General features: G+C 43.5%; 1 protein-coding gene across 2 annotated transcripts in view; it reads right to left on the bottom strand.

Annotated features, from left to right (window-relative positions):
• Positions 1 to 23,517, bottom strand: part of DNAH3 (dynein axonemal heavy chain 3) — an 827,768-nt gene that overhangs the window by 434,427 nt on the left and 369,824 nt on the right. For both annotated transcript variants that reach the window (XM_073591059.1, XM_073591058.1), the window contains exon 21: positions 17,617 to 17,733. In XM_073591059.1, the coding sequence (XP_073447160.1) occupies positions 17,617 to 17,733 (117 nt within the window). The remainder of the gene's footprint in view (positions 1 to 17,616; positions 17,734 to 23,517) is intronic.

Below are 23,517 nucleotides of genomic sequence, written 5' to 3'. Positions count from 1 at the left end.
AAAAAAAAAAATTGCGTGGGGATCCCCCCAAATTCCATACCAAGGGCCTGGTATGGATTTTAAGGGGAACCCTGCACCAAATTTTTCTTAAAAAAATAGCGTAGGGGTCCCCCCAAAAATCCATACCAAACCCTTATCCGAGCATGCAACCTGGCAGGCCGCAGGAAAAGAGGGGGGGACGAGAGAGCGCCCCCCTTCTGAACTGTACCAGGCCACATGCCCTCAACACGGGGAGGGTGCTTTGGGGTAGCCCCCCAAAGCACCTTGTCCCCATGTTGATGGGGACAAGGGCCTCATTCCCACAACCCTTGCCCGGTGGTTGTGGGGGTCTGTGGGCGGGGGGCTTATCGGAGTCTGGAAGCCCCCTTTAACAAGGGGACCCCCAGATCCCAGCCCCCCTCTGTTTGACATGGTAACGGGTACATTGTACCCCTACCATTTCACAAAAAAAGTGTCAAGATGTTAAAAAACCACAAGACACGCTTTGGGACAAGTTCTTTATTAAAAAATAAAAAAATTAAAATGTCCCATGAAGTCCATTCATCTTCTCTTGCTCCGCCGATGGACCGAAAAAAAAAAACACTGCACGCCGCCACCGATCTGCCTCCATGGGAGGCAGTAATGACCATCCTCTCAGGTGACAGTTCTTTTATAACTGAGGGCGGGACCACGCAGTGACGTACCCAGGTGACCCTGCCCCCCTCTGACGCACGGGGACTTCCCAACGGCTTCCCTGTGGCGTCAGAGGGGTGCGGGGCCACCTGTTTACGTACCTGTGTAACCCTGCCCCCCTCTGACACACCGGGACTTCCCAATGGCTTCCCTATGGCATCAGAGGGGGGAGGGGCCACCCGTTTACGTAAACCGATGGCCCTGCCCCTCTGACACCACGGGGAAGCCATTGGGATGTCCCGGTGCGTCAGAGGGGGCGGGGTCACCCGGGTACGTCCCTGTGTGGCCCCGCCCTCAGTTATAAAAGAACTGTCACCTGAGAGGACGGTCATTACGGCGGGTGCCTCCCATGGAGGCAGATCGGTTGTGATGTGTGGGGGTTTTTTTTTTCCTGTCCATCGGCAGAGCGAGAGAAGATGATGAATAGACTTCGTGGGACATTTTAATTTTTTTAAAGATGTGTCTTGTGGTTTTTTAACATTTTGACACTTTTTTTGTGAAATGGTAGGGGTACAATGTACCCATTACCATTTCAAACGGGGGGGCCGGGATCTGGGGGTCCCTTTGTTAAAGTGGGCTCCCAGATTCCAATATGCCCCCCGCCCGCAGACCCCCACAACCCGGGCAAGGGTTGTGGGGATGGGGACAAGGTGCTTTGGGGAGCTACCCCAAAGCACCCTCCCCATGTTGTGGGCATGTGGCCTTTTATGGTTCAGGAGGGGGGCACTCTCTCATCCCCCCTCTTTTCCTGCAGCCTGCCAGGTTGCGTGCTCGGATAAAGGTCTGGTATGGATTTTTGGGGGGACCCCTACCTCATTTTTTTTTAAAATTTGGCGCGGGGTTCCCCTTAAAATCCATACCAGACCTGAAGGGTCTTTTATTGTTTTTGCGGGTGACTCCTATGCCATTTTTAAAAAAAAATTGGCCAGGGTTCCCCTTAATATCCATACCAGACCTGAATAGCCTGGTATGAAATTTGGGGGGACCTCCACGCAATTTAAAAAAAAATTTTGGTTCGGGGGTTCCCCTTAATATTCATACCAGACCCAAAGGGCCTGGTATGGATTTTTGGGGGGACCCCCATGCCGTTTTTTTCAATGACTTTTATCTGTATTGCCGAGACCCGACAATTCATTATATGCGAATATTCACTAAGCGAATAGTTTTAAATGACTTTTTTTCCTTTAGAAATGTCATTTTGTGTAAATGTAATTTTGCTGTGGTACTGTTCTAAACACAGGAAAAATGCACCACTTTACAGGCATACTATAGACACCCTCCAGGCACGAAATTTAAAGGAATATTACACTTTTATTGTTTTACTTTAAGCATTAAAATCACTGGCCGTTTTTAAAACTTTTTTTTGCATTGATACATGTCCCCTGGGGCAGGACCCAGGTCCCCAAACACTTTTTATGACAATACCAAGCACATAAGCCTTTAAAATTAGCACTTTTGATTTCTCCCATAGACTTTTAAAGGGTGTTCCGCGGCTTTCGAATTTGCCCCGAACACCCAAAATTGTTCGCTATACTTACGTTCGACTCAAACATCGGGCCCATCCCTACTCTGGACTGGATTAGTGGGATTTTAATGGACATTTTTACTAGTAAGTGAAAGAGAAAAAACGAACGTAATTTTAATAATTGACTAATTTAAAATGTGAGAATGGTAAAATCTATTTTGGGTTTAATTACTTGCATTATGCAAAGCTTTTAGAATTTACTTTTTTTAACCACACACCCACACTCTACTCTTATGTTTGTGAAAATGAGCTAATAGCTGTACTTGGTGGCTGAATATGCAATTTATGAGCACAGGCAGGGAGCCTATACATCATATACATACATCATATGACAAGACATGGAGATCCATCTGCTGGCTTCATAAGAATTTAACTAACTTCCATTTGCAATGTTGTATGTTCGTGTGACTAAATTTCAATGTTTGTAAATGTTGCAGCTATCATTTTTTCTCAATTATTTCAACTTTTTTATTTTTAAGTTCTTACAATCCTGTTAAATACAAGTATTTAATCCTGAAAAGCTTATAACTCCAGTGGGAATTGTAATATTAAAATACCTTAGAATTTGCAACAGAATCATTCCTATGCCTATCTACAGGCCAAAGAACACAATACATAATGTAACACAGTGATGTCCTCCAAACAGCCCGGCAGAACTGCCCCATTCCTGATGCCATCCCTAAATTAGCATGAACCAGTCAGGATGTTTCACAGTGTTGTCCTACAGCAGCAATGCCCCATTCCCAATATCATCCTGAGGCCAACATTCACCAATAAAGATTTAACACAGAGATGACCTTCAGAAGTTGTCAGCCTTTTTACAGGTAGGCCTGCCAAACTGATCTTACACTGAGCCAAAAAATCAGTAGTGTCTTAAAGCGTAATTTCATCAAAAATTGTATTTTCTTGAAAGACTGGTCTCTCCAACCCAAGGGCCATCACCAGGCTGAAAGGCCTATACTGAGAGGCAAGCATCAACATTTTTTACAAACTTGGTACTACACTTGTACACATACTGAACATTTTGCTTAGGCATTTCCATTAATATTAATTATGTGTTTCCAATATGTCACACTTACTTGCCTTCAAAAATAAGGTAATCAGCAAGTAATTACATTAAATAGATTGCCTGCATGCAGCACCTGGCAGCTTCCACTACTTAAAGGCATGGCCCATTCTCAGACTACAGGTTTAAGCACCCAAGTGAATGAGGCCTTATGCATGTAGACTATATGAAATTTTGCTTGTCTGATTCCTGTTCTTGTAATACTTTGATATTGCTAGTGTATTTGCAAGCATGTAGATGAGATGTTTTACAGGCATGGCGAAATGGGAAATGACCGAACACCAAGTTATGCTTAGGGATTTTTTTCAAACTAACTACATTAATGGAATCATTGGTCATAAAGTACCTTCTAGAGCACTCTGTTAATGCTGCATTTAAAAAACCATTCACCCAAGAAAAGGCTCTCTGGGGAAAAAAGCAGGTCACGGCATGAACTTCTTGGAATGCTTTTATTTGCAGCATTTCTATATAGTTATTGAACAGGCAAAAAACAGTCTGGTTGAAATATTCTCCAAAAATGAAACTTTAATCCATGATTATGTCCTATTTAGCCCTCAAATGGTTTAGTCAGCTAAAAGTCACATTCCAACAGAGCTTTGCAAACTGTAGCATGGTTGGCTGAAGTGAATATTGTTCAACTTATGCCGCGTACACGCGACCGGTTTTGCCGTCGGAATAAACTCCAAAGGTTTCTACGACGGAATTCCATTCAAGCGGTCTTGCCTACACACGGTCAAACCAAAGTCTGACCAAAGTCCGACCGTCCAGAACACGGTAACGTACAGCACGTACGACGGGACAAGAAAAAAGAAGTTCAATAGCCAGTAGCCAATAGCTTCCGTCTCGTACTTGCTTAAGAGCATGCGTCGTTTTTGGTCTTTTTCTGACGGACATTTCGCTAATGTGTTTAGAGTTGAATTTCTTTGTTTCAAAGAAAATTATCTAGTTCCAAAGAAACCATGACCCCTACGTAGAATATCATGAATTATTTAGTTAAGAATGACAAGCTCACTGATTAGAAACATATAGCACGTGGGGAAAATCTTACTTGTTTTTATAAGTTTTGGTATGACCATAACTTACAGCCTGCTGCAAATACAAAACTTTTTGCAGTATATAAAGTTCCTCTTGATAGTCAGGTCTTACTAACCCTTAACCGGGTGAGGAGAATGCAGATTTGTATGAATGCAGTGCCACCGTTGTCTCTTCAAAATTCGCAATTAGCGACAAAAGAAGATTTAGCCTATGCTCATATTGGGCCAATTTTAAATCCGATTTGACTTGCGAAATCGCATGCCAAATCAGAGCCTATTGCCGGCTACAGCACCGTCCAAATCGGTGCGCCACCGACTTTGTGGTCCTGCACTACTTTTGCGGACTTTGGGGGCGATTTCAAAAGACATCTGTGCATAAACCCTCACAGATGTCTGTCAAAACACCCCCGAACTCGCAATGAAATGCGGCTGAACTCACATGATTTCAAACCCGCTCTCAGTGTGAATGTGAAATTTAGATTGCGTGCCCATGGCCAGAACTGACATTTTTAAAAAACCCACACTACAGCCACCCAGCTTGAGCAAAACAAGTTGGTAAAACAATACTTAGCCCAGGGTCTGCACAACCGCAAATAACTTACATTGCCTTGAAAAAGTATTCATGCCCCTTGAAATTTTCCACATTTTGTCATGTTAAAACCAAAATTGTAAATGTATTTTATTGGGATTTTTTGTAATAGACCAACATAAAGTGGCCCATAATTGTGAAGTACAAGAAAAATTATATATGGCTTTCAGGTTTTAAAAAAAAAATAACTATGTGAAAAGTGTGGCGTGAATTTGTATTCAACCCTCTTTACTCGGATACCCCTAACTAAAATCTAGTCGAACCAATTGCCCCTTTGGAAGTTACCTAATTAGTAAATTGAGTCCACCTGTGTGTACTTTAATCGCAGTATAAATACAGCTGTTCTGTAAAGCCCTCAGAGGTTTGTTAGAATACCTTAATGAACAAACAGCATCATGAAGGAACACACCAGACAGGTCAGGGATAAAGTTGCGGAGCACTGTAAAGCAGGGTTATGTTATAAAAAGATATCCCAAGCTTTGAACATCTCACAGAGCACTGTTCAATCCATCATCCAAAAATGGAAAGAGTATGGCACAGCTGCAAACCTACCAAGACATGGCTGTCCACCTAAACTGACAGGTCGGGCAAGGAGAGCATTAATCAAAGAAACAGCCAAGAGGCCCATGGTAACGTGGGAGGAGCTACAGAGATCCACAGCTCAGGTAGGAGAATCTGTCCACAGGACAACTATTAGTCGTGACTCCACAAATCTGGCCTTTATGGAAGAGTGGCAAGAAGAAAGTAATTGTTGAAAGCAAGCCATAAGAAGTCCCGTTTGGGAGAAGCTATGTGGGGGACAAAGCAAATATGTGGAAGAAGGTGCTCTGGTCAGATGAGATCAAAATTTTACTTTTTGGCCTAAAAGCAAAACGCTATGTGTGGCAGAAAACAAACACTGCACATCACCATGAACACATCATCCCCACTGTGAAACATGGTGGTGGCATCATGTTGTGGGGATGCTTTTCTACAACAGGGACAGGGAAGCTGGTAAGATGGGAAGATGGATGGAGCTAAATACAGGGCAATCTTAAAGGAAAACTTGTTAGAGTCTGCAAACGACCCTAAACATACAGCCAGAGCTACAATGGAATGGTTTCGATCAAAGCATATTTATGTGTTAGAATGGCCCAGTCAAAGTCCAGACCTAAATCCAATTGAGATAATGTGGCAAGACTTGAAAAACTGTTGTTCACAGATGCTCTCCATCCAATCTGACAGAGCTTGAGCTATTTTGCAAAGAAAAATGGGCAAAAATGTCACTCTAGATGTGCAAAGCTGGTAGAGACATACCCAAAAAGACTTGCAGCTGTAATTGCAGCAAAAGGTTGTTTTACAAAGTATTGACTCAGGGGGGCTGAATACAAATGCACGCCACACTTTTCACATATTTATTTGTAAAAAATATTGAAAACCATTTATCATTTTCCTTCCACTTCACAATTATGTGCCACTTTGTGTTGGTCTATCACAAAATCCCCACAAAATACATTTACGTTTTTATTTGTAACATGAGAAAACGTGGAAAATTTCAAGGTATTAATACTTTTTCAAGGCACTGTATTTTTAAGCCCTGTCGTGAACAGGCTCTTAAAAAGCTCTGTATCATGTTCATAATTGGGCGTTGTGAATCTCCAATAAGCCAGAGCCTGCTAATAGCTATCGTAAATAGTCGTAAAATAGTCTAGCAGGAAAATACACATTGGAAACTCTGGCTTTTTTTTACCTGAAATTGGATAACCAGTTTGATACCAAATATGCCTATGCTATTATGTACAATTGTACATGTAAAGAAAGGGGTTTCTTTTAGCAGCCCAATCCCCTCTCTCTTTTTCCCAACCTTACCCCAGCTTTGTGCATGTGTTTGTATGTACTGTATTTGTGCCTCTCCTGATTCCTGACCTTTTTCCCCCACTCTAAAATGGCAGCCCTAGAATTGATCTCTGGCAAAAGAGACGCAGATCAAAGATTCCCAGCTGTACAGTCGGAGGAGTCTGCAGAGTTCTAACTCACTCTCCCCCACTCTCTGTCAGTCTGTCAGGCCTCCATGCCTCAGCAGATCCAAGGAGCCCCACTCAAGAACCAAGATAGCCAATCATGCCAAGTGCACAGCGCCACGTTCAGTGTTAATTTTGGCAGCAAATTTCGATTTAGTTTTAGTCTTTTGACCAAAAATGGCATTTTAGTTTTAGTCCCATTTTAGTCTTCTGCAATTGTGTTAGTCATATTTAGTTGACTAAATCTCTAGTACATTTTAGCCTATGAAAATCTCCAGTACATTTTAGTCTACAAAAATAGGATTTTTTTCATCATACTTACCTGTAAAATCCTTTTCTTTGAGTACATCATGGGACACAGAGTCAGGCTAATATTCATTACCTACTGGGTTATACTCCATCATCAGGTGAATGGACACTGGTAGACCAAATGTCTTCGGACAGGAAGTGATCCCCTATATATCCCCTCCCACACAGGAAGCACTTCAGTTTTGTAGCAAGCACTGAATCCTCAAAAAAAAAAAAAGAGGGGCGGGATCTCGTGTACCATGATGTACTCAAAGAAAAGGATTTTACAGGTAAGTATGAGGAAAAAATCTTGTTTTCTTTTTCACACATCATGGGACACAGAGTCAGGCTAATGTTCATTACCTACTGGGAAGTCCCAGAGCAATAGCCTTGAGGGGAGGAAGACACCCTGCCAAACAATAGCCATCAGAACTTATGCGGCAGCCTGCAGTACACCGCGGCCGAAAGCCGAATCCTCGGCTGCACAAACATCCACTTAAAAACATTTTGTGAACGTATGCACTGAAAACTAGGTAGCAGCCTTATAAATCTGAGCCACAGATACCTGATGGTGAAAAGCCCAGGAGGTTTCTATACCCCTGGTAGAATGAGCTCTCACCCTAAAGGGAGGAGCTTTACATTTCAGACCGTAGGCCTGAATGACCAATTGATGTAACCAATTGGCAATGAAAGCTGCCTGCTCTTTCTTGGATCCTTTTGGTAAAACAAAAAAGGAGTCTGATCCTCGGATCTCCGCAGATCTAGACAAAGAAACCTTGACTGCCCGGACAACGTCGAAAGAATGCAGTCACCTCTCTTCCGCCGAACGAGGCTGAGAGAAAAAAGAAGGCAAAATAATGTCCTGATTTAAATGAAAGTCCGACACCACTTTTGGCAAAAAGGATGGAACAGGTCGTAACACGACCCTGTCGTGGTGAAGGATCAAGTATGGTTCCCTGCACGAGGGCCGCCAATTCCGACACCCTTCTAGCCAAGGTGATGGCCATCAGGAAGGCTAGCTTGTGTGACAGCAATTCTAATGGAATTTCCTTGATAGGTTCAAATGGTCGCTTCTGTAACAAACACCAAGTTCAAATCCCAAGGACACAAAGGTGACCTAATGGGGGGAAGCAAGCGAATTACCCCCTGCATAAAGTTCAGTGAATGGGAGGCTAAAGGCCTTTGGAAGAATACTGATAGGGCCGAAACTTGACCTCTGATTGTATCCAAAACCAATTTGATTTCCACAGCTGACTGTAGAAAAGAAAGAATTCTCCCAATCACGTATTTCCGAGGATGCTTCACTCCAAGCAATATAAGTCTTCCAGACCTTATGATAAATTTTCATAGTTACAGCTTTTCTAGCATTCACTAGGGTAGACACTACTGGTCCAAAGATGCCACGGTCCTTCAGCACCCTGGCTTCAATAGCCATGCCGTCAAATTTAGAGACTGTAAATTGGGGTGGAATATGGAACAGTAGATCAGGGCGACATGGAAGTGTCCATGGCCCGTCTATTATCAGTCTCACAATCTCCGGGAACCAGGGCCTTCTGGGCCAGGCTGGTGCCACCAGAATGACTGGAACCCCCTCTTTCCGAATCCTGCGCAACAAATGTGGAAGGAGAACCAGGGAGTACTGTCTCCATGGAACTTATCAGAGCATCTGCTCCGATTGCCAGAGGATCCCTTGTTGGGGACACAAATTGCTGTAGCTTGTTGTTGAATCTGGATGCCAATAGGTCGACCTCTGGCCATCCCCAACAGTGGCAAATTTCCTGGAACACCCCTGGGTGTAGGGACCATTCCCCCGGGCAGATCTGCTGGCGGCTGAGATAATCTGCCTTCCAGTTCTTTACTCCCGGGATATGGACTGCCGATAGAATCGGCACATGTCCCTCTGCCCAGGTGGATATATGGTTCACCTCCTTCAGAGCTAAACGACTCCTGGTACTGCCTTGATGGTTCATATAGGCCACTGCAGTGGCATTGTTAGACTGAACCCTGATAGGGCAGTCATGAAGCTCCACCGTCCAGGACCGTAGGGCCAGATGTACTGCACATAACGCCAGGACGTTGATGGGCAGCATCTGTTCTGATCGATTCCCCTAAGATGTGAGCCCCTCTAGGGTCGCTCCCCAGCCTGAGAGACTGGCATTTGTAGTCAGTACTTTCCAAGTTACCAGGAGAAATGATTTTCCCTTTCTCAGGTTCTGATCCTGCAACCATCAGTTTAGGCTTAATCGTGCCCGAGGAGATAAGCACATTGGATAATCCAGGGCTTTTCCTCTTCTGGTCCAGACCAACAAGATGTCTTGTTGTAAAGGCCTGGAATTGAACTGGGCATAAGGCACTGCCTCGAAGGAAGATACCATCCTCCCTAGAAGACTCATACAGAGCGGAATGGAGGGTTGTCTGGTGCCCCTTATCTCTTGGGCTCTTAAAAGACCCAGTACTGGTGCTAGGACCTTTGTGAAAACCCGGGGGAGCTGTAGCCAGCCCGAAAGGTAGAGCCACAAACTGAAAATGACATTCCTCTACTGCAAAAGGTAGGAGATGAGGCTGAAAGATAGGTATGTGTAAATACACGTCTTTTATATCGATGGAGGCTAGAAAATCTCCCCTTTAGAAAATGTCCCATTGTATTCCACTTAAGAACAGCCCACTTCTAAGGAACTGGCTTCCATTTTTGCTCGGGAGATCTTTCGCTCATATGGGCTACCCAAGGTGATTGTCTCGGACATGGGTAGTCAGTTTGTGTCCCGGTTCTAGCGAGTCTTTTGTGCACAGTTGGAAATTCAGCTTGCTTTCTCCTCTGTGTATCACCCTCAGTCTAATGGGGCCGCAGAACGAGCCAATCAGTCCTTGGAGCAATTTCTATGTTGCTATATTTCTGACCATCATAACAAGCAGCAACAAAAAACCCTCCCTCCACAGTAGATCCGTCCCAACAACGATTAACCCCCCCAGCAACATAAGACCCGCCCTCAGCAACAATAGATCCCCACACGCAACAATAGATCCCCCACAAGCAACAATAGATCCCTCACAAGCAACAGAAGAAGACCTCCACAGCAACAATAGATCCCCTTCCTCTGCAAAAATAGATTCCCTCCAGAAAAAATTGATTTCCCAGCAGCCAGCATCAATAGACTCTGTAGCACACCCCAGCACCCCTTGCCGTTACATACATTCAGTTCTGGGGGTGCCGGAACTGCGTTCACCCACGTTCCTGCTGAAAAAAAGGCCCTGATTATGATAACTGTCCATTGTTGACTCAAGCCTGGTGGTCCTTTGAGGGGGAGGGGTCGTTGAGGAGGGGGTACTGTCATGGCTGGGCTCAGCTCTTCCTTCCTCTGAGCTGGCTGCTCAGCTGTTGGCTAATTGCCAGCTCCTATCTCTCCACAGTGACTCACCTGTTGACGATATCCTGCTCGTCAGTCCTGCCTACTTAATCCGTCCAGCCCAGATGATCTCTGCTTTTGTCTAGCTCAACATCATAGAGACTATCTCCTGCGTTCCTGTTAGACTTGCTTGGCTGACATTCCCTCTGGCTCCAGATCCTGCTTGCTGTTCCACTACGCTGATCTCTGGCTTCCTGACTATCTGGCTTGGTATACTATCCTTTCCGGTTATGGAACTTTGGCTATGTTTTGACTACATTTGTTCCATTTACTTTTATTATTAAACAAGTGTGATTTAACTGTACTTCTGTCTCGGTCTGATTCACAGTTTCTGACACAGTCCATGTGTCGGTGCTTGTGATTGTTACTGGGAGCCAGGAGCCAGTAGGAGTATAGCCCTAGAGGGGCAAAAGTGAGTTTGACCTTGATTGCGATTAAGGTCCAGCCCAGGTGGTGAGTGCATATGGTTCACTGGGTGTTATGCATGTGACGCATGATTGATCCATTGAAGAGAAGTCTGGGATATCTAGATTACACTGGTGGTTGGCCACACATACATATTTAAGGCCTTTTTTTTGTTTCATCATTTAGGACTGATTTATTTAAGAGACACTGTTTTAGTTGTGCTGCATCATTATTTGTAAAATATCTTAGAGGGTTGGAGTGAGAACGCCTAATGGTGCTGGGCAGCAACTAAGTATTCACAGATTTGTGAGCACATTGATTTGCTTGTGATTAATTTACATATGCCACAGATAGTTTATGGTATTTTGTATTAATAGTGACTGCGCTGATTGTCTCACACTTTCCACAGATACTCCAATTTGTAACCCCTGGATACAACACTCTGAACCCAGGCATTTTAGATTTTCTAGGACCAGAACCCTGTCAGGGCTGGCTCAGCCCTTCCTTCTCTGAGCTGGCCTCTCAGCTGTCGGCTAAATGCCAGCTCTCATCTCTCTCCACAGTTAACCAGCTGTTGTGGATCTGCTCATCAATCCCGCCTACTTAAAGATCTCCAGCTCACTTCATTCCTGCTTTCGCCTTGGTCACATCACAAGAAACCATCTCCTGTGTTCCTGTTTAAAGACTGGCTTTGCAGACATCTGTTCTGGCTCCTTATCATGCTTGCTGTTCCTCTACTTGGATCCCTGACTTCTGGCCTGCCTGATTACCCGATCTGGTTACTGAACTCTGGCTTGGCTGATTACCCGAACTGGTTACTGAACTCTGGCTTGGCTGACTACCCGATCTGGTTAATGGACTCTGGCTATGCTTTGACTATGCTTACTCTATTTACCTTTTATTTTTTATTAATAAACAAGTGTGATTTTACTGTACTTCTGTCTTGGTCTGGTTCATGGTTTCTGACAGTAGGCAAAGGCCATAAATTCAGAAGATACAGTCAATACACTTGATGGTAATATTTTTTCCAGATTGGATGAGCAAGATCACCGCATGGATCAGTTTGCCATGGCGTTACAAACGCTCCTGAGTCGCACGGCTCACCTGGCATCCCCCCTGTGGCTGCTCCGATACAACCTGTGTTGCAGGCCGTCCCTGCTGCTGAGCCAGTCTCTGTGCAGGCACCTGCCTTGAGTATTACCTCTATAAGAGGTATGTCTGGTTCCGCCCCGCTTCCCCAGCGATTTGGGGGTGATCCAGTTCAATGCAGAGGGTTTCTCAACCAAGTTGAGATATACTTTGAGATGCTGCCCCAGGCGCTTCCCACGGACAGAAGCAAAGTAGGGTTCGTGATATCTTTGCTTTCTGAGAGAGCCTTGGCCTGGGCTAACCCTCTATGGGAGACGCAAAAACCTGTTGTCTTGAGTTACCCAAAGTTTGTGGCCTCCTTTAAAAGGGTATTTGACACCAAGTGCCTCATGTCCATCAAACAGAGTACGAGACCTGTTGCCGACTACGCCATTGAGTTCCGTACTCTGGCAGCAGAGGTTGCATGGAACAATGAAGCCCTCGTGGCTGCTTTTTCTCATGGTCTCTCGGATTCCATCAAGGATGAGATAGCAGCCCGAGATATACCCACTGAGCTGGAGAGCTTGATCTCGTTTGCCATCCTCATTGACTCCAGACTCAGAAAAATACTTTTTTTAAAGGAGCGCTTGCAGAAGCGTCCTGTACGTTTGCCTCCGAGCTTTGCAGTCCCACCCGTGCCTCCCTCACCTCCCATGCCTTCTGGTACCGAGTCGGTCAGTGAAGATAAACCCATGCACTTGGACTTCATGCGTCTCTCTGCGGATGAGAGAGTATTTAGGAGGAGGGAGAGATTGTGCCTTTATTGTGGCCAGGCAGGTCACTTTTTGAAGTCTTGTCCTACCTGTCCTGGGAACACCCGAACCTTGAGGTCCTGTCATGGACAGACCTTAGGTGGTGTTGTGTCGTCCCCAGTTTTCCAGAAGGATAAGCCCCTGGTTTCGGTCACCCCTTCTTGGACTAAGTCATCTATCGAGATACAGGCTCTAATCGACACTGGGGCTGCAGGCCTGTTCATTAATGCTGCCTTTGTATCAAAGCACTTGATTCCACTGCAGCTGCGTGACACTCCACTTGCCATTGAGGCTCTTGACGGGAGACCTCTACAGCCTGCCCATGTGACGCATGAGACGGTTCCATTGCCCATTGCCATAGGGGCTCTTCACCATGAGATAATCCAATTCCAAGTGATTTCCTCTTCTAAGTTTCTGCTGGTTATTCGTTATCCTTGGTTACAGAAGCACAACCCCTCTTTTGATTGGCTCCGTGCTGAGGTTCTCTCCTGGTCACCACAATGCAATGAAACATGCTTCCGGAAGGTAGCCAAGGTCCTGTGTACCTCTTCACTCTCCTCCCTGCCAGAGGAGTACCGTGATTTTAGCGATGTCTTTGACAAAGGTCAAGCCAGTAGTTTGCCTCCACACCGGCCATATGATTGCGCAATTGACCTTCAACCTGGTACTACTCCCCTTCGTGGCCGGGTTTACCCTTTGTCGGTCTTGGAGGATAAAGCCATGGAGGAGTATGTTGCAGACGCACTTTCTCGGGGTTTCATCCACAAATCCTCGTCTCCTGCTGGTGCTGGTTTCTTCTTTGTGATGAAGAGGAGCGGTGAAGTGAGACCTTTTATTGATTATAGGGGTCTCAATCGTTTCATGATTAAGAATGCCTACCCGATCCCGTTGATTACAGAGTTATTTGACCGCCTCAAGGGAGCAACGGTTTTCACTAAGCTTGATCTGAGAGGGGCTTACAATCTTGTGAGGATTAAGGAGGGCGACGAGTGGAAAACTGCGTTTAATACTAGAACAGGCTATTATGAGTATCTCATAATGCCTTTTGGCCTTAGTAACGCCCTGGCAGTTTTCCAGGAATTTATTAACAATGTCCTCCAAGATTTGTTGCAGTTATGTATGGTGGTTTATCTCGATAATATCCTCATATTTTCCAAGTCCCTGGAGAGCCACCACATAGATGTCTGTTGTGTGCTTCAGAAATTAAGAGAGAACAATCTCTATTGTAAACTGGAGAAGTGTGAGTTCCATCGGGAACAGGTTAAATTCCTGGGCTATGTCATTTCCACTGCTGGTTTTTCGATGGACCCAGAGAAACTTTTGGCAGTCCTACAGTGGCCTCGACCCGTAGGGTTAAGTCCTCTGCAGCGTTTCCTGGGTTTTGCCAACTATTATCGGAAGTTTATTTGTAACTTCTCGTCTCTGGTCAAGCCCCTGACTGATATGACCAGAAAGAACGGTAACCCACAGAGTTGGTCTCCGGAGTCCATTAAGGCCTTTGAAAGTCTCAAGGCTGCCTTTGTTTCTGCTCCTGTGTTGGCACATCCTGATCCTACATTACCTTTTATCCTTGAGGTTGATGCTTCTGAGACTGGTGTTGGTGCCCTTATGTCTCAACGTCCTACCTCTCAGAGTGCTATGCATCCTTGTGGCTACTTTTCCAAAAAATTGTCACCTGCCAAGTGCAAATACGAGATTGATGACAGAGAGCTTTTGGCAATCATTTTAGCCCTGAAAGAATGGAGACATCTCTTCAAAGGTACCACTGTGCCGATTCTCATTCTTACTGACCATAAGAATCTCACATTCTTGTCTGAGGCTAAACGCCTCTCTCCCAGAAGGGCGCGTTTCAAGTTTCAATTACATTGTCTCATTCTTACCCGGTACTAAGAATGTAAGGGCTGACGCCTTGTCACGCCAATTTTCCTCCACTTCCAAGTTGGAGTCGGTTCCGGTTCCTATGATTCCTCCTGATCGTATTCTGGCCACGGTTCGCACCAGTCTTACTTCTCCTTTGGGTGACAAAATTCTTGCTGCTCAGGTCGATGCTCCTCCTGACTTCCATTTTTGCTCGGGAGATCTTCCGCTTACATGGGCTACCCAAGGTGATTGTCTCGGACAGGGGTAGTCAGTTTGTGTCCCGGTTCTGGCGAGCCTTTTGTGCACAGCTGGGAATTCAGCTTGCTTTCTCCTCTGCGTATCACCCGCAATCTAATGGGGCCTCAGAATGAGCCAATCAATCCTTGGAGCAATTCCTACGTTGCTATATTTCTGACCACCACAACAACTTGTCAGACCTATTACCATGGGTAGAGTTTGCTCACAACAGTGCCTTGAATTCTGCTTCCCAATTGTCTCCGTTTATGGCGAATTATGGTTTCCAACCTTCCATGTTGCCTGACTCGTTTGTTCCGCAGAGTATTCTTGCGCTAGAGGAGCGTCTCCGTGGTCTTCGTTCCACTTGGGCACAAGTCCAGGAGGCTTTGCGTCATGCTAATGATAGGTACAGACTCCATGCTGACCGCAGACGCCTGCCTGTGCCTTCCTGCCAAGTTGGGGACAGGGTCTGGCTGTCATCTCCCAACCTCCGACTTCGTAATCCCTCACTGAAGTTCGCACCTCGGTTTATTGAGCCTTTGCGTATCCTTCGCAGGATTAACCCAGTGGCTTACGCGTTGGACCTTCCTCCTAGTATGCGCATCTCAAATGTGTTTTATGTCTCCTTATTGAAACAGTTGGTCTGCAACCGCTTTACCACCTCGGTGCCACGTCCTCACTCTATACAGGTTGAGAACCATGAGGAGTATGAGGTACAATCCATTGTTGACTCCCGTAGGTGCATACAGTACCTGGTGCATTGGAAGGGGTAAGGTCTGGGGGAACGCTCCTGGGTCTCATGCTCAGACCTACATGCTCCTGCCCTCCTCTGTGATTTCCATAGACATTTTCCCCTCAAGCCCGGTGGTCCTCCGAGGAGGAGGGGTCGTTGAGGAGGGGGGTACTGTCAGGGCTGGCTCAGTCCTTCCTTCTCTGAGCTGGCCTCTTAGCTGTCGGCTAATTGCCAGCTCTTATCTCTCTCCACAGTTAACCAGCTGTTGTGGATCTGCTCATCAGTCCCGCCTACTTAAAGATCTCCAGCTCACTTCATTCCTGCCTTCACCTTGGTCACATCACAAGAAACCATCTCCTGTATTCCTGTTTAAAGACTGGCTTGCTGACATCCCTTCTGGCTCCTTATCCTGCTTGCTGTTCCTCTACTTAGATCCCTGACTTCTGGCCTGGCTGATTACCCGATCTGGTTACTGAACTCTGGCTTGGCTGATTACCCGATCTGGTTACTGAACTCTGGCTTGGCTGACTACCCGATCCGGTTACTGGACTCTAGCTATGCTTTGACTATGCATACTCTATTTATCTTTTTATTTTTATTAATAAACAAGTGTTATTTTACTGTACTTCTGTCTCGGTCTGGTTCATGGTTTCTGACACGCTAACAGGCACCTCCCACTTTGTGGGGACGGGACGCCCACTTTGACATAGACGCGCCCCACCCCTTGGCTTCGGAATTGGCTAGTTTGCAAGGCCATATCTTCTTGCAAAAGCATGATCTTGACTAAGCATTGAGAGACACAAAATGAACCCATCCTAACCCTAGGAGTAGTAGACTTGATAGTAGAAGTGCATGCCTTTTTCTCCTTGATATGCTTATCCATCAAGGAATCAAAAACAGGCATTTTGTTTCAAGGGGTAAGGCCATTTTACACAGTAGTAGAAGACAGAAGACAAAAGTTCCAACTACTATAGACAGAGTGATATTAGTAGGGATAGAACTTGAGTTCTGGGTCATATGCTAAAACCAGGCAGCAATGGTCTGATAGAGTGCCAAAGACACAACTGTGGGTTGCATGGCAGGTGCTGCCACCGTAAAGATAGTTTTAAGGAGGGCCTCTAACCTTTTATTTATTGGGTCTTTGAACGTGTGATTATCGTATGAGGGGTGGGGTGCAGCAAGGGTTTTGTTAATATAAGAAATGGACAGATCTACCACAGGAATTGCCCATCTATTAAGGAACCTTTCCTCAATAGAATATTGTTGAGCAAACTGTTTTAGGGGACAAAAAAAACTTCTCCACATGAGGTCATTCTTCATATAGGACATACTTAACCTACCTGTGAACTAAAAAGGTCTTAGCTGATGTAAGGAACTTTAGGGACCCCATACCACAAACGTTTAGGAGTGCAGACTTCACTGTCCAGTCACAGGCTGGGGGGGTGGGGGTCCATGACAGCCTAGGCTCAGAAGAAGTAGGTTAAATGATGAAACACTGAGAACAACTACTTTTGGAAAAGAAGTATGGTGCAGTTCCTTTTTTTATTCTACTCTGTAGGGGTCCGTTGTAGGATTCTTGCCTCTGGAAGAATATAATTTGAGCTGGGTTGATTGCCTATGTATATTTTACAGACTCCTGTGTGATTGCTATTCTTACACTTCCGGTAAACTTACCAATGCACCTTTAATAACGTTGGCATAATAATAGAGTAAGTGATTTAGTAATATGAAAAAGAAAACTATCATAGTTTTTTATACAGATATTAGGTATAAATGAAATGTGTATCTTTTCAGTATATGTTTGAATACTTTCTATATATAAATAAAACACAAATTATGTATTCAGTGTGAAGTGCCTCATTGAGAACAATTAATCAGCACATTAAAATAGATGGGGTAATTACTGTTGAAATTTCCACTTACCCTGGCTTCATTTTCAATCGGCTTAATGAATGGAGAACCACACATTGTTTGTGTTTTAATAATGTGATCATCAAGCAATAACTGAATGTCATCAACAGCTGATAGGATGCTTGTGCTCTGCAAAATAGTACAAAATGTTTTAATTTACCAGTTTCTTGACAGATTACATCAGGGTTTCACAAATTAAACCCTCTAAAATATTTTAATCCATTTTAAGATCAACTGCAAATGAAATTGGTCATGGACCTTTTTCAATAAAATTATGGGATCTACTTTAAATACATGACATATGGTATCATAGCCAAAGCCAAGCATTTATTGGTTGGTTTGCAACAAAATGTTAGCAATGTATTCAGATTTCTGCAAGGCTCCCTGGTAATGCCTTATATTCACTACTATCCTCTCCCATCACTACCTGGCTTTTTTTGCCACTGTCATTTTTAAAGGGTTGTAAAAAAGCGGTACAGGAAAACAGAGTTGACTGTTTGCACACTAAAACTATAAAAAAAAAAAACGTAAAAGTGCAGCACTCCACACTTAAAGAGGAACTGCAGTCTGCTCACATAATTTATAATAAAAACATCTTTGCCATTCTGAAGCTTCCCTACAACCACTTTGCATATTCTTTTATATATACTGTGATTCTGTACATGCCAAATATGCTGCAGAAATCTCCCTCCACTGAGTCTGGCTGCAACCATTTTAACTGTGGGCAGCTGAAGCTGCTGCCTATTCACTTCCTGGATTTACACAAACATACAGAGGCATACCTCCAGCTCTGCAGCCATGTGGCTCTCATTGGCCCTTATATGACTCATCTCCCCTCCCTTCCTGGCAAACTCTCACAAGCGTGAGAGAGAGCTGTGCATGATGTCATAAGCCTATGCTTTTTACCAGACAAGAAACAGGAAGTGGGCTGTATAAAGTATTTACTGGCAGAAAAAAAAATGTTTTACTATCCAAAGTTAAAACAACAAGGGCAGAAGATTTAATAGATGGAAAGTTGAAAAAAATTACTGAAGGTCCGCTTTAATAACAAGTCTTATTAAACTACAACTTATATCAATAAGATAAACTTTATGGTATATATAAAAAGTGATATACTGTACATATAAAATATCAAAAATGATATTGTTAAAATGTTCCAGTGCATATATAAATACACCCACAAAAATTATATATATAATGCATATGCAACTAAGCGTGTCCTTATATAAACTCTTTGTAAAAAAAAGGACTCATGAAAAGCATAAAACCGTGATAGAGATGTCCACCTCTCACAACACAATCACCAATGTTTGATCTCCTACAGACCTACACCATCACCCAGCTGGACGCTTACCCTCAGATTATGACCCCTTAAATTACAGGAGGTCAAAAACAGCCTGCTGAAGGAAAGCCTAAATGATCACTTATGGAGCCACTATTAATGGAGAGCAATCACCAAAAAACCTAATCTCTGGTTATTCATTCAATATTCCTGCTCTTCTCTTTCCCCCCCTGAAGAAGACCAGTGATAACGCTCGCTGTCAGGTGCACCTGCTGTTACAAGAGGTCTTTACCTTAAGGACATCCAAAAGCAGTTCAACTGAGGGGTGGGCAAGACAGCAAACAAAACGCTAACAGGTCCAAGAAAATACAAATGAACTGGAGACTGCTTGCAGGTCAAAGAGTCACATGAAGGATCTCACTCCCAAAGCTGGGCCAGATGAGGTCAAAACATCCACCTTTTAGAACTTAAGAGAATAACTGAACAGAAAACTTGATGGCAGCCTTGTGAATCTGGTAAACCGTTGTTTGATGCCAAAAAGCCCCAGAAGCACTTACAGATCTAGCCGAGTGTACCTTGACAGAAAATGGTGGAACCTGGTCCTTGAGACCATAAGTTTGAATGATGGTTTGCCTCAACCACCGAGAAATGTTATAACAAGAAGCTGGTGCACCTTTAGGCTCCATCTGGGATGACTACAACTGTATCCGTCTTTTTAAAAGAATCAGTGGCCGAGAAAAAGACTCTCACAGCCCAAACCACATCCAAACAGAGGGATATTTCTCTTTGGTGAACTGGAGCTGGACAGAGAGATGGAAGAACAATGATCTACTTAAACTAAAAATCAGTAACTACCTTAGGCAGGAATAAGTCATTGGCTTCAACACCACCTTGCCCCTGTGCAAACCAGAAAGGGTTCTTTGCAGGGAAAGGCTCCTAGTTTAGACACTTGCCTCACAGAAGTGATGGTTACAAGAAACACCACCTTGTGAGTGAGAGTAGAGAGACGATTGTGTCTAATAGGTTCAAACATAAATTTCTGAAACTCTGAGAGAACCAGATTCAGCTCCATAATAGGCAGAGGGGAACAGATGGGGGGAGCTACAGTGTATATGAAACCCATGTAAATAGGTCTAATTCAAGCAGGCCAATGGTCTCTGAAACAGAACACAAAGGGAAAAATCCAGTGAAGAAAATCCTGGGATGGAAGCCCTGAAACTTACACCAAGTGAAAAATGCCTTCTATGACTGATGATAGTCTTTTTATAAAGTAGATTAGTAAACTATTTTTTTGTGACCTCCCTTTAGGTCTGAAGTGAAACTAGGCAAATGGAAAAGCCTTAAAAGAGGCTACCTACAAGCTCAACACTCCCAAAAGCAAAGATGGAGATAGCTACTAGACTGGAATGTTTGAATTGTAGGCCAAAGTGTCTAAAATTTTTTTGTGGAAGGAACACTTTGGTCTGAGCCGAATACACGTCTAGACCCAGATACTCTAGATAATGAGTCAGTTTCAGTAACAATTTGCTAGAAAGGTAAACCTCTTTGATGTCCTCAGAAGTACAAAAGTCTTCCTAGTGAAAGGAGGGGATAACAGGTTTTATAGATTCCATTTAGATTTTCTGAACCCAAATGAAGACATTCAAAGCTTTGAGATCCAGCATGGACTTAAGAACAATGAAGAGACTGGGGTAAAATCACTGAAACTGTACTGTCACAGAAATCTGAGAAATTGCACCGTGATCAAGAAGACCTCAAAGGAATCAATAGATCAGTGGAGATCTGCTAATCTGTTTGGTCCCCTCTGTCTTTAGAATCAGACATGTTGGGACTGTGTAGCGATAATACAATGTATAGGCTCAAGACAGGAATTAGGGTGCCCATCGACCTATGTAAAATGATGTAAGTCTAATTTGCCTATTCACTAAGTGCAAGAGGCAAGAGCTCAAGTACTCACAAAACCTGGACAGCTATTAGAAAGTAAAATTTGGATGACCAGAGGAGACCAAAGTCACTGTAGCTGGACAGCAGGAACAGGTCAAAGAATGAATTTCTATGCGGCTCTTTGCAAGCAGGAGCAGCAGAGGGGAGATGCTTCTTTGAAACTGTATCAGAGGGGGTTATTTAAGAAAGCCAAATTCACTTTGCACTGCAAGTGCACTTGAAAGTGCACTAAAAGTGCACTTTCAAGTGCAGTCACTCTAAATCTAAGGGGTAGATCTGAAATGAGTGGAAGCTCTGCTGATTTTATCATCCAATCATGTGCAAGCTAAAATTCTGTTTTTTAATTTTCCTTGCATGTCCCCCACGGATCTACAGCGACTTTACTTCCAAGTGCAGTTTCAGTGCACTTTCAAGTGCACTTGCAGTGCAAAGTGGATTTTCCTTTAGTAAATAACCCCCAGAATGCACATGTTTTAAACTCAACCCTGGGGATGATCTAAATGCTTTGTCTCACAGCATTAACCCCTTCTGTTAGGAATGGGGAATTAGGGTGCCCAGCGACCTATGTAAAATGAGGTAGGCCTAATTTACCTATTCCCTGAGTGAGTCTTCACAGACAGGCAAGAGCTGAGGCAATCACTCGGCCATGCAGGAACTAATTGGCTGAGACACAGCAGCGGCGATATTGGCTCCTGCAGCTGTCAATCAAAGTCAGTTAGCCAATCAGGGGAGAGAGGGGGCGGGGCCGAAAGGCAGCTCCGTGTTTGAATGAACACACAAAGATGCAGCTCAGGTGCCCCCATAGCAAGCTGCTTGCTGTGGGGGCACTTGACAGGAAGGAGGGGCCAGGAGTACAGAAGAGACACCCGAGAAGAGGAGGATCCAGGCTGCTCTGTGCAAAACCACTGCAACAGGGCAGGTAAGTATAACATGTTTGTTATTTAAAAAAAACACAAAAAAAAATGAGAATTTACAATCACTTTAAAGAGTCTGCCCAGGAAACTCCTCCTCCTATAGGGTCCTGAGGCACCCACCAAACAGGAGGACTTGCCTGGGTAGACTCTTAGGCATTGGCACATTCTAGTTGTATGGGAGTACATTTGTAGCTATAGCTACATCTTATTGTTGAGATGATGACTGATGTAAATACAATTTATTGGTAGCTTTTTCTACATTGCAGGGTGGCGATATACATCCCTGATGAAGATATTTTTAAAACACGTTGGATTTCCCTTTCCATATTTAACTGTCTTTGAATCGTATATGATGTGCAGTGGTATATGGTATTGCGTATCACTACTGTGGAATTAATTGTGCTATAATGTTGAATGCCCTAATCTAGGTTTTTTTTTTAAATATGTTTGAGCCGTGGACATTTTTTTAATCCTATGTAAAAGACACCAACAGTATTTTTAGGTAGGATTAAAAAATGTTTTAATTTATCAGTGTCAGTTACTGCCAGTATCTTTTTACGAAGGATTAAAAAAATGTCCACTATTGTTTATGGGCCCTACTATGGGTACAAATAACAAGTAAGCTACACACATGTGGTATCACTGTGGTCATCAGAAGCAGGAAAATTTAGTAAAAAATTTAATAAAAAAAAGATTTATTTTAGGTTGCCCTTTGGTGGTGGGTTTAGGTAAAAGCAATAACCAGCTAAAAAATAAAATAAAAAAAATATTTACAATTTTGTGCCAGATCATCTTTGATAAAAAATAATAATAAAAAAAAAAAAAAAACAGGAGAAGTCCTTTACCATTTACTACCAAATGAAAGTCCAATTTGTCCTGATAAAAAACAAGGTATACTGTAATTCAGCTTGATACACAAGTAGTTGTGAGGATACATTATATACAGTAATACTAATACATATCAAAGGTGCAAAACTGTGTTCAGGTGCTAGGATTTGTTGTACCCTCCATTCAAGGAGTGGTTATTCTAAACAATCTTGAAGTCTGTATACATACTTTGTGAAGTATCTCACACATTTACTTCCTTGAATTCTGTGACACATATACACTATGACCCAGTCATGTCAGGCACCAGATTCATTTATTGTGGTGAGAAAAGAAAGACATATGCTATCGCATCCGCTTATCTCCAAAAGTAGCGGCACAGTAGAATCAGGCCGCTTTGATTTGTAGCCTTTAGTAGAGGTATAGGTGGGGATATAGGCTGAACATTTTCAGCAGCTGTGCTGCATTTGGTTTTATTAGCAGATATTGTTATTGTAGCTTTTATTGAGTAGGTCATACCATTTAACACTAAACTATTCATTTGCTTAAAAATTTTATCCCAAATGGAAAAAAATATTCTGTTACTGCTTAAAAGTGTTAGATGAGGTTACACTTTAACCACTTCAGCCCCGGAAGGATTTACCCCCTTCCTGACCAGAGCACTTTTTACAATTTTGCACTGCGTCGTTTTAACTGCTAATTGCGCAGTCATGCAATTCTGTACCCAAACAAAATTTGCGTCTTTTTCTTCCCACAAATAGAGCTTTCTTTTGATGGTATTTGATCACTCTGCGGTTTTTATTTTTTGCGCTATAAACGGAAAAAGACCGAAAATTTTGAAAAAAAATGATATTTTCTACTTTTTGTTATATAAAAAATCCAATAAACTCAATTTTAGTCATACATTTAGGCCAAAATGTATTCAGCCAAATGTCTTTGGTAAAAAAA

This window comes from Aquarana catesbeiana, linkage group LG06, assembly GCF_042186555.1.
Source record: "Aquarana catesbeiana isolate 2022-GZ linkage group LG06, ASM4218655v1, whole genome shotgun sequence".
NCBI lineage: Eukaryota > Metazoa > Chordata > Amphibia > Anura > Ranidae > Aquarana > Aquarana catesbeiana.
The sequence above is the reverse complement of the archived record's forward strand: the minus strand, read 5'-3'. Positions and strand labels throughout refer to the sequence as shown.